The sequence below is a fragment of the Lutra lutra genome, chromosome 9 (assembly GCF_902655055.1).
Source record: "Lutra lutra chromosome 9, mLutLut1.2, whole genome shotgun sequence".
In the NCBI taxonomy this organism is placed as follows: Eukaryota; Metazoa; Chordata; class Mammalia; order Carnivora; family Mustelidae; genus Lutra; species Lutra lutra.
The window spans coordinates 20,673,163-20,684,379 of NC_062286.1; the positions used below are offsets into that span (position 1 = coordinate 20,673,163).

Consider the following 11,217-nt stretch of genomic DNA (forward strand, 5'->3'; position numbering starts at 1 on the left):
GTTACATCGAACATTTTTGATTTTTGACAGTAGTTCTCAGCTTTTTTCTTTCTCTCTGTACTTGAGGGACACAGCCATTCCTGTAGTTACTCCATCAGGAATGTGGCTGGCCACAGTAGGGATTATCAGCTAGAAAAGTATGTCTCTAGGAGGGTGCTTCTGAATTTAAGGCATAAACAATTTATAACCTGCTAGGTTTTAAAGTTAGGTGATTCTAATGTGATACTCTCCCATGAAGATTGTGGCATCAGTGATAAGTCACTGCTGTAATACAGCTCTTTCCTCCACTCTCTTCTCACACCTGTGGCATTTTTATAATTAGTTACAAGTTCTCCTAACAGACCTTAGCAAAATCCTGGGACATTTTGCAGCTTTGGCCATTATTATGAAAATTGAGGAAACCTGAAAGATGTCATCATTGTGACATCTTAATAGCATTCTTAATAACAATGACATTCTTAATAACATGAAGACCAGCTTGGGCATCCTGCCTCATGACTGGCACAGAATGATTCCAGAAGCAGTGATTGGGGGCAGTCACTATTCTGTGAAGCCTGTGACAACTTCTGGATAGAGCAACAGAATACTTGCCAGTGGTCATAAAGATGAAGGGGGCTGCCTTACATCTTCAAAGGCAGACTTTCTCAAGCTTAGAGCAGAAATTCCCATTGTAGGGGAAAAAAATCTTTCTGAAAACTGAAGCTGGGAGTTTATAAAATCTTCAGAATGTTCTAGTATAGAATATAATTTTTTTGAGGGTTGGTCCCATGGATATTTCCAGAAGTTCATGTCCATGAGGCCTGAATGAAACTTGTTTTCTCTAATGCAGTGAATATAGTTTTAGTCATTCAAAAAAATTATCTTAATCCCTTTCAAAAGGTGAGAAACAGGGCACCTGGGTGGCTCAGTCGGTTAAGCTTCCAACTCTTGGTTTCAGCTCAGGTCATGAGCTTTGGGTTGTGGAATTGAGCCCCAGGTCAGCCTCCATGCTCAGTGGGAGTCTGCTGAAGAGTCTCTGTCTCTCTCCTCTCCTCCCCCTGCTTACGTGCAAACGCGCGCTCTCTCTCAAATAAAAAAAAACTTAAAAAAAAAAAAGGGAAAAGATGAAAAGTTTAATTACAGATGTTATATAATGATAACTGTCATACAATTTTTTGATGAAGAAGTTTAAATTATCAGTGCTCTGTTAATTTCTACAAAAGATGTTCATCTATGTGTCACCTGTGCCCTGTAGGTATTGGCTTGATCGCTTCTGGGCAGTATGATGTGGTCGTGGCAGGTGGTGTAGAGTTAATGTCTGACGTCCCTATTCGTCATTCAAGGAAAATGAGGAAAATGATGCTTGAGCTCAATAAGGCCAAGACTCTGGGTCAGCGACTGTCTTTAATTTCAAAATTCAGATTGAATTTCCTATCACCTGAGGTAAGATTGTGAACTCTTATATGAACCTGTGTTTTTCTAAAGCATCCCGCTGCAAAGATTTAGAATTAGGTAAGACAACTTGGGGTCGATTATGCTCTAGTAGTTGTAGATTCTGTTAATTACAGGGTAGGGGTAATTATTTGCTCAAGATTAAAAAAAAAAAAAAGACTGTGGTTAGAAAATTTGAATTTGTGAGCCCTCCTCGGAGATGCCTTGCTCACAAAAAGCTTCTCCCATCTTGGTCTTGACTGAGTTCCCCAGACAACCCGAGGTGTGGCGGAATGTGTGGTAATGGCATACCTGATCCTCTGTGGCTCCTTTCCCAGCTCCCCGCAGTGGCTGAGTTCTCCACCAGTGAGACCATGGGTCACTCTGCGGACCGGCTGGCCGCTGCCTTCGCTGTCTCTCGACTGGACCAGGATGAGTATGCGCTGCGTTCGCACAGCCTGGCCAAGAAGGCGCAGGATGAAGGCCTGCTGTCTGATGTTGTACCCTTCAAAGTGCCAGGTCAGATGGTTTGCTCAGCTTTGTGAAGGAGAATGCTTTGTGCCACTTGTTGGGGAGTTCAGAGTTGCTTCTCAAACTGCAAAAGCCCCAAATGACTTTTCAAATAAGTATATTGGTTCTGTTTGCAGAATAGTCACTCTTTTTTTTTTTTTTAAAGATTTTATTTATTTGTCAGAGAGAGAGGGAGAGCGAGCGAGCACAGGCAGACAGAATGGCAGGCAGAGGCAGAGGGAGAAGCAGGCTCCCCGCCAAGTAAGGAGCCCGATGTGGTACTCGATCCCAGGACGCCGGGATCATGACCTGAGCCGAAAGCAGCTGCTTAACCAACTGAGCCACCCAGGCGTCCCCAGAATAGTCACTCTTTATTTATTTATTTTTATTTATTTATTTATTTATTTATTTATTTATTTATTTGACAGAGAGAGATCACAAGTAGACAGGCAGGCAGAGAGAGAGAGGGAAACAAGCTCCCTGCTGAGCAGAGAGCCTGATACGGGACTCAATCCCAGGACCCTGAGATCATGACCTGAGCCGAAGGCAGCGGCTTAACCCACTGAGCCACCCAGGCGCCCCAAAATAGTCACTCTTAAAAACAGACTCAAGTTTCAATTTACGTTGTAACAGTAGGTCAACATTTCAAAAAGTGAAGTTTTTCTAGGAGTTTGCTTTTAGGTCTTCCTGCTGTATTTTAGTTTTTTTGTATATACCTGTTTTAAAAACTTCATTCATGTGATTTCTGTATAAAATAGCCAAATGTGAATGAGTATCTTAAGGAAGTAAGGTATCCTTCTTTTATTAGACCATTTAGATGATTTCCCAGATGTCCTAAGGGTATACTTTAGGGGTGCCTGCCTGGCTCAGTTGATAGAGCGTGTGATTCTTGATCTCAGGGCTTTAGGTTCGAGCCTCTTATTGGGCATAGAGATTAGTTAAAAAGAATAAAATCTAAAAAAAAAAAAGTATAGTTTTAAATTTGGTATCTTGATGACTGTAACAGACATTTTAGTAAATAGGTGTGGTTTACATTTCATTTTACATAGTTTTTAGAACCTATTTCTCTAGCAAAGTTAGAGAAAGCTTGTAGTTCCCCAGAATTAAAAGCTCATGTTTTTACAGGAAGAGAAACAGTTACCAAAGATAATGGCATTCGTCCTTCCTCTCTGGAGCAGATGGCCAAACTAAAACCTGCATTCATCAAGCCCTATGGCACAGTGACAGCTGCAAATTCTTCTTTCCTGGTAACTGTGTGCTCTGCGTGTTTACTAGTGACTTTCCTATTTGTGGACTCTAAATAGAAAAACCTAAAGTAGATCAATTTTATGTATCATGAATAGAGGCGTAAAAATATAGTTATTCATTATAAAGATATTAAAATGGAATCATTAAAAAAAAAATTAGAATCCTAGTTTTAAGGCCCCTGGAGCCACCTGATCCAGCCACCATAATGATGCAAAAAGCTCTCTTTCAGTCATTTAAAGACTCAGAAGACTGCTGAGCTACGCCAGGCAGTGGGGTTAGCAAGTCAGTTACAGTGACTGTAGTGCAGCGAGAAGGTGCGGTGGCGGCTGTGAGCGTTGGTTAACGGAGAGGACACACAGGAGTCCAAGAGGCTCCTCAGAGGAGCTGGCATTTGAGCAGCAAATCTTGAAGGGTACAAGACAATTCAAGAATTCATTAAATACATTCTAGGCAAAGGGAATGGCAAGGGGGTATGAGAGCAAGGGTTTCTTTCAGGAAAAACTTGGCTAGAACATAGGATATGAATTTGAGGTGTGGTATAAGACGTGCAAAGTAGGCAGGGAAAGTGACGAGATAACCTCTTCTAGCTCTGATTGTTAGGAAATGATGCTTTCAGGCGCCTAGGTGGCACAGTTGGTTAAGTGTCTGACTCTTAGTTTCAGCTCAGGTCCTGATCTCAGGGTCGTAGGATCGAGTCCTGCATCAGGGTCTGTGCTCATTACAAAGTCTGCTTGAGATTCTCTCTCTTCCTCTCCCTATACCCCTCCCCCCATGCTTGCATGGTATCTGTGATCTCTCTCTCTCTCTCTCTCTCTCTCTAATGAATCTTTAAAAAAGGGGCGCCTGGGTAGCTCAGTGGGTTAAAGCCTCTGCCTTCGGCTCGGGTTATGATCCCAGGGTCCAAGGATCGGGCCCCGCATCAGGCTCTCTGTCAGCGAGGAGCCTGCTTCCCCCTCTCTTTGCCTGCCTCTCTGCCTTCTTGTGATCTCTGTCTGTCAAATAAATAAAAATCTTAAAAAAAAAAATTAAAACTATTAAAAAAAATGATGCTTTCTACTGGCCCTCAAGCTATTTTCCTGTAAGCAATTTCTATAAGCATCTTCCTATAAACATATGGAATACGTGTTTACCCTCATTTTTTGTTGTCATGGTTGTTTTGCTTATCAGCATATAGCTTTATATCCTTCCTTGTTTTTTGGCTCCTCAATTAAACCTCCCTATGGATTCTGTTTCTGCTCATAGGATGTGGTTTCTCTTCTCCTTCCACCTTGGGGTACAACTTTCTAAATGTGTCCGGCTGGTCAGTGTTTCTTTTATAGTGTATCTTCCCTACTTGGACACAAAGTCTGGAAGCATGGGAACGTGTTGACATTTTGGTGTTGTTAAGTGACTGCTGAATGCCCACTCTCGGGCTAGGGAAGAGGTGCCTGGAGTGGTTCCAGTAGGATGGTGCACCTGCCCGTTAAGCCTGAGTGGTGAAGGACTGAGAAGATAATCATTTCCAAAACCAAACTGAATGATAGGGCCATATGGGCTGGGCTCTCCTCTTGCCAGATCCGAATTCCCTTGTTCACTTCCGGGTGTGCAAACGGTGCAGGTTTATTCACTGAAAGTCAGAAACACAAACCATCAGAGGCAGCACATTGCAGTTAACATGGGTTATGGGAAATATGTTAATGCCCCACATTCCTTGCAGCTTTGCCCAGGGCCTCATTATATCAATGTAATGTCCGTAAACCATTTATTGTGTATAATTCTCTGTATTTCCAGGCTTTATGGCCCCTGTCTTGTGGTAGCTCCTTAGTTTCTTCAGAGTTACTAAGTTATAAAAATATTATAGAATGTGGTAGAAATTGTTTTGATATTACAGACTCTGAAATAGTAAATTTTTTTATTTTTATTTTTTTGAACTCTTTTCTTTTGCAGTCATGATGAAGGGCTTTTTTTCAATGGTAGCTCTTTATCTCTGAACTTCGTGATTGTCAGTTGGGAAAAAGCATGTGAGGTGTGTCCAAGGAGGGAAGACCATGGTTCTGATGTTCTCACCTGTTTCTTCCATATCACCTCGAAGTCTGTGTTTCCTTCTGGAGGCAGGAGGCAGCTTCAAAATAGTCAATAAAATGTAAAAACAAGCAAATAAATGAGAGATTGTTTTAATTCATAAGATTTCTTATATTCTGCGCCAAAATAAGAAATCTTTTAGCTTAAGTTTAGTATATATACATATTTTTTTTTTTTTATATTTTATTTATTTATTTGATAGAGATTACAAATAGAGAGGCAGGCAGGGAGAGAGGAGGAAGCAGGCTCCCTGCTGAGCAGAGAGCCTGATGTGGGGCTCGATCCCAGGACCCTGAGACCATGACCTGAGCCGAAGGCAGAGGCTTTAACCCACTGAGCCACCCAGGCACCCAGATACATATTTCTAAAGTTACCAGTTCTCTTTGTCCATTTTAATAATGTGGTACTTTTGAACAGGTTTGTCTACCCTTGTCCTTGAAAAACGGGTCAGTGTGGGTTTGAATTGTGAATTAATGATGGCTAAAATGGAAAGAAAGTTTGTTACATAAAATCTCTGCATGAGTGTGATTAGTTGGGAGATTTAGGAACATGACATAGAAGATGGTTGTACAGAGACTTCCAGAAAGGCTGAAGCATTTAACATTATTGTTCTGCTCAACACTTCAGACTGATGGTGCATCTGCAATGCTGATTATGGCAGAGGAAAAAGCTCTGGCCTTGGGTTATAAGCCGAAGGCATATTTGAGGTAAGGTACATGTTCAAATAAATTGCCTCAATTTCTTTATTTTATTACTGGAGCTAACCCCTCTGTTTTTCACCTAGGGATTTCGTATATGTGTCTCAGGATCCAAAAGATCAACTTTTACTTGGGTAGGTAGCCGTGTATATCCTTGGGCTATAATTGAAAGTATTTGATTATCCACGTTTGTTATATAGATTTTAAAGGACATTAAGAACAAACTGAGGGTTGCTGGAGGGAGGCGGGTGGGGGGATGGGCTAGACAGGTGATGGGGATCAAGGAGGGCACATATGATGAGCACAAGGGGTTATATGTAAGTCATGAAGTGCTGAATTCTCCAGAAATCAATATTGCACTATATGTTAATTAGCAAGATTTAAATCAAAATAATTAAAAGAAAATAAAGTACATTGAGTTCTGAGTTCATAATTGTTTTGTGTGTTGGATTTTTTTTTGGTGTGTGTCTGTGAGTGGGTGTGTGTGTGTGTGTGTTGGATTAAAAGGATTAAAAATAATCCTTTATGTGTTCTTTTTTTCATTAAGATGTCATAAGCATTTCTTCATATTGCTACACAGTCTTTGTAGTAGCCTTTTGTAAAAGCCTCCTAATATTTACATTGTGTCCCCCACCCTCACGGCTCTCCCCTCACTGGCCTCCATCATGTCCTTCAAACTAGGCTTACTCTTCCCTGTGCTCTGCCCTTTGCACTGTGTGTTTTTCTGGTTCTTCATGTTGTTTGTCCTTCTCTTTCATTGTTTGTTTATTAACTGTATCCCTGACTCTAGCATATACACTTAATATTTGTACAGTAGAATCAGTGAATGAGTGAAGGGCATTATAATACCTTATGTAAACTCAGCTTGGGGAATAAGGAGTTCTTAGGTGGAAAATTAAATTCCTAACGTATTACTTATTTTTTCTTTTTAGACCAACATATGCTACTCCAAAAGTTCTGGAAAAGGCAGGATTGACTATGAATGATATTGATGCTTTTGAATTTCATGAGGCATTCTCAGTAAGTCACTTAAAAGATACATATCAAAGGACTGTAACCATAAAAAATGTAATCGTGTTTGTGTGGGAAATGAGGTGTGGCTTAGGATGCGAGTGAAACACGAGGAGAGCTTTATATTTGAAGTACCGACTGCACTGTTGGAAGAGGTGTAAGAGGAGGGAATCCAATGGTACAGTTTGAAAACAACCTTTTGAGGCAGTCTCTTAGAGGCCCTTGAAAAGTAGCAAAATGTTTCCTTAGGAAAATTTTATGAAAAACTGCTCTAAAGATTTGCTCAACTTTAATGGCAAGGGACATTAATAACAAGGTCTTTTCCCTTGTAGGGACAGATTTTGGCTAATTTTAAAGCCATGGATTCTGATTGGTTTGCACAAAACTACATGGGTAGAAAAACCAAGGTAAGCGTTTGATTATAATTAGGCTTGAACTTCCAGGGCACTGTAGTATTTGGAGTTTAGTCAGCTGCTAATAAAAATATGAAAGGGAAGGCTTCTCCTGATGAAGAATTTTAAATTTCATTAAATGTATTTATTTCTTAGTTGAAAAATAGTTCTTGGAAATCTTTAGAAAAAATGGAAGTAAAATTCTAGGTTGTCTTTTGTTCTTCCAGTTCTGATGTTAGATGAAAAATAAATGGTCTGTGGCTTTCAGAATTGACCTAGAATTTCCTTTTTTATAGTAAAATAGTATGTGATGTTATTTAAGTTGGGCATGTTCTCAGTCTCTGTTACCTTCCTGTTGGTAAGAACCCGGCCTGATTCTTAAGTTAACTCCTCATTATATTTGTGTCTGTTCTGTGGGAGCCAGGTTGGGTCACCTCCCCTGGAGAAGTTTAACAACTGGGGTGGATCGCTGTCCCTGGGACACCCATTTGGAGCCACTGGCTGCCGGTTGGTCATGGCGGCTGCCAACAGACTGCGGAAGGATGGAGGCCAGTATGGCTTAGTGGCTGCCTGTGCGGCTGGCGGGCAGGTACGTCTCAGCAGCTCCACAGGTGCTTCTGGAAAGACATTTTCTTGGAAACAAAACAAGCTCATCTGAGAGTGTTTCATTTAACTTTGAAACATCCTTAGAACAGTATTTCTGATAACAGACGACCAGGAAAAAAACAGCCTCTTTTGAGGGGAAGAGGGTGCAACTTTAATTCTGATAGTATTTTGGAAGGAAATTGGTGTTTAAACCCAAGCTATTTCTATTCCTAAAATAATGTTTATATTAGTGATTTAAGATTTTATTTATTTATTTGAGGCGGGGTGCAGGGAGGAGCAGAGGGAGAGGGAGAGAGAATCCTAAGCAGACTCTGCGCTGCGCATGGAGCCTGACGTGGGACTCGATCTCATGACTCTGAGATCAGGACCTGAGCCAAAATCAAGAGTCGGATGCTTAACTGACTGAGGCAACCAGGAGCCCTTATATTTTTTATTTTTAAAAGGAATACATTGTCATTATAGAAAGTACAAAAAGTATATAGAAAAGAATTAGAATCACCTATAATCCCCTCAGCAGACACTATCATTAACATTTTGATATATTTTCTTCTTTTATAATAAAATTTACTCATTTATCTAGTCACCATGAGACCTTATCTATAAAATCTCTCCAAGAAGTAAATTATCTTTCTTGAAAACTGAACTATATCTTAATTGGAGAATTTATTTACATCTGGATAACTTATATTTGCTGTTTATTTGGGGGGAATTTGTATTCTCTGGATTTCTTTCTTTCTTTCATTGGCCTTACTTGCACTGCAGACACAGCTTACTACCTGCTGCAGCATTTCACTCTGGGAATAAAATCCAGAAGGAGGGCAGGCTAATTATCATCTTTTTTTTTCCCCCCAACCCTGATGGAAACAGATTTTGGTTTTCATCCAGATTACAGAAACTTCCTGATGCTAATCAAGATGAGTCGATAAGATATGTAAAAGTTTAAATATCTTACACTTAAAAACCTTTATTTATGGCTTGCCTCAGAAACTTTGAAGAAATAAGAGGTCAGTTATTTGTAGGTTGGAGCATTTCAGACTTCATGATGAAAAGCACTTTTTTGTCTGTGTAGCTTCAGCCACAGGAAACCATAGTCAGGACTGGAGCCCTCCCTCCTATCTTTCTGTGCCAGGCTTAATGGGGGGAGATAACCAGTGCATGGTACTGTGCAGAGTGGGTGGTCCGCATAGGTCAGTGTCCTGTGGTTTTGAGTGTGTGTTCCCTTATAGTTCTTCGAGCACACAGAGTATAGCACAATCCTGGATGCGTTTATGGAGGAACGAAGAATACCACCCAGTACCTTTCTTCTAGAAATTTATAGTATGGTGACAGAGAGAGGAGATGATGTGCCTTAGAAAGTAGATTAAACTTGGCATTGTTTCATCAAGAGCCGAATGCCTGCTACCAACACAACGAGGCGGTTAGTGGAGGAATTGGGCATTTTTGATTCAGAGTAGGATTTCTCAGTTTTGGCTCTGTTAATATTTTGGGCCAGATAATTCTTGGGGAGGGGTGGGTTGTATTCTGTGTTGTAGGATGGGTTTTTTGTTTGTTTTGTTTTGTATTAAGATTTACTGATTTATTTTTAGAGTGCAAGAGGGAGGGGGGGCAGAGGGAGAGAGAGAGAGGCAGACTCCCCAGCAAGTGCAGAGCCTGATGCAGGGCTCCATCTCACTACCCTGAGATCGTGACCTGAGCTGAAGTCAAGACTTGTCGGGCGCTCAACTGACTGAGCTAGCCGGGCGCCCCGGGTTGTAGAATGTTTAGCATGATTTCCACCCGCTAGATGCTAGGAGCAACACTCCCCCTTCCGCACATTGAGTCACACAGTGTTTGAAAGGCAGAGCAGGGATCAAACTCTATAGCCTGCACTTTTCCCATTGTTCTCTTTTGCCTAGGGACTGGCTGGATTTTTCATCTTCCTTTGCTCTAATTGAACTCTTTGTTTCCCTTTTCAGGGCCATGCTATGATTGTGGAAGCTTATCCAAAATAATAGATAATGAAGAGGTGACCTGGAGTTTCCGTGCACACTCGCACTAGGCAATGCCATTCCAATGCATTACTAAATGACATCCATAGTTCCTAGCTCCTCTTAGGAAAACACAGTCTGTGGCCTTCTGTTAAATACTTCGCAATGAAGCCTTGCTAGCACTCTGAGCTTTCCGGTAATCATGGCTTACTGCTCTTTCAGGGATTTCTTAGTCACCAGAGTCACACAGTGATAACGTTTAAGCAATTGTTTTTCGTCTCTATTTTCATTAAATACTAAGAGTGGTTGCAATTTGGGAAAGAGGTTGGCTGAGATTTGGAATCATCTTTGTAACATTTGCAAATTATACTCTTTCCTGTTTGTGACCTAAAGATGAGTGTTTTCTATAAATTACAAACCAATGTGCCTAAAAAAATTATGGAAAGATAATTCCGAGTTAAATGTTACTGACAACTTACAGTAAATGTTTAGATGTATAAGTACCCTGTTAACCTTAATAAACTGAGAAAATATTGAACAGTTTGCCTTATTTTTTTACTGGAGGTAAAGGGTGGTTCTCTGGGCTTGGGGGCAGATTTGCTTTTACTCATTTGTTAACTTGTCACAGTCTTAGTCAACTACGAGACTGCAAGGAATGTAAAGAGGGTGCTACTTTATTATTTTTTTTTCAAAGATTTTATTTATTTGACAGAGAGAAAGAGAGAGAGATCACAGGTAGGCAGAGAGGCAGGCAGAAAGGGGGACGCAGACTCCCCACTGAGCAGAGAGCCCAATGCAGGGCTCAATCCTGGGACCCTGAGACCATGACCCGAGCTGAAGGCAGACATCCAACAACTGAGCCACCCAGGCACCCCAGTGTCCTACTTTAGAATAACACCTTTTCCCCCATTGCTCCATGGAAGTAAATTTATTTCAATGGGGATGTCTCTGTTTGCCAGGATTTAAGTAAAGTGTAAAGAAATTTTAAAATTAAAAAATTAAAACTCTGTTTTTATTATGCACTAAATATGTACTAGTGCTTTGAAGAAGCTCAGGTCTCTCAGTTCTGGCCATTTTTGTGGATGTTGCTTACATCTATGAAGGTCACTGGCAGTCAGATCCTCCTCTAGTTCAGGACAGATTGGGCAAAGAAGGGAAGCACTATCTACTTAACAGGGTATTTAAGACTCCCAGCATCATTTCCCTATGATTTCATTGGTAAATTCAACATAATGGGAGTTTTTAATCCTGAAAACCAATATATTTACATAGATATAACAAAATTCAACTCTAGATAATTATGAAAGGTAAAAA

The 11,217-nt window shown here is 40.6% G+C and overlaps 1 protein-coding gene across 2 annotated transcripts in view; it reads left to right on the forward strand.

The window, feature by feature from the left end:
* Positions 1–10,441, forward strand: part of HADHB (hydroxyacyl-CoA dehydrogenase trifunctional multienzyme complex subunit beta) — a 33,569-nt gene extending 23,128 nt beyond the window's left edge. For both annotated transcript variants that reach the window (XM_047745211.1, XM_047745212.1), the window contains 9 exons: positions 1,235–1,422; positions 1,749–1,929; positions 3,046–3,167; positions 5,857–5,936; positions 6,014–6,061; positions 6,860–6,947; positions 7,271–7,345; positions 7,755–7,919; positions 9,892–10,441. In XM_047745211.1, the coding sequence (XP_047601167.1) occupies positions 1,235–1,422; positions 1,749–1,929; positions 3,046–3,167; positions 5,857–5,936; positions 6,014–6,061; positions 6,860–6,947; positions 7,271–7,345; positions 7,755–7,919; positions 9,892–9,927 (983 nt within the window). In that variant the 3' untranslated portion in view covers positions 9,928–10,441. The remainder of the gene's footprint in view (positions 1–1,234; positions 1,423–1,748; positions 1,930–3,045; positions 3,168–5,856; positions 5,937–6,013; positions 6,062–6,859; positions 6,948–7,270; positions 7,346–7,754; positions 7,920–9,891) is intronic.
* The last annotated feature ends 776 nt before the right edge of the window (positions 10,442–11,217 follow it).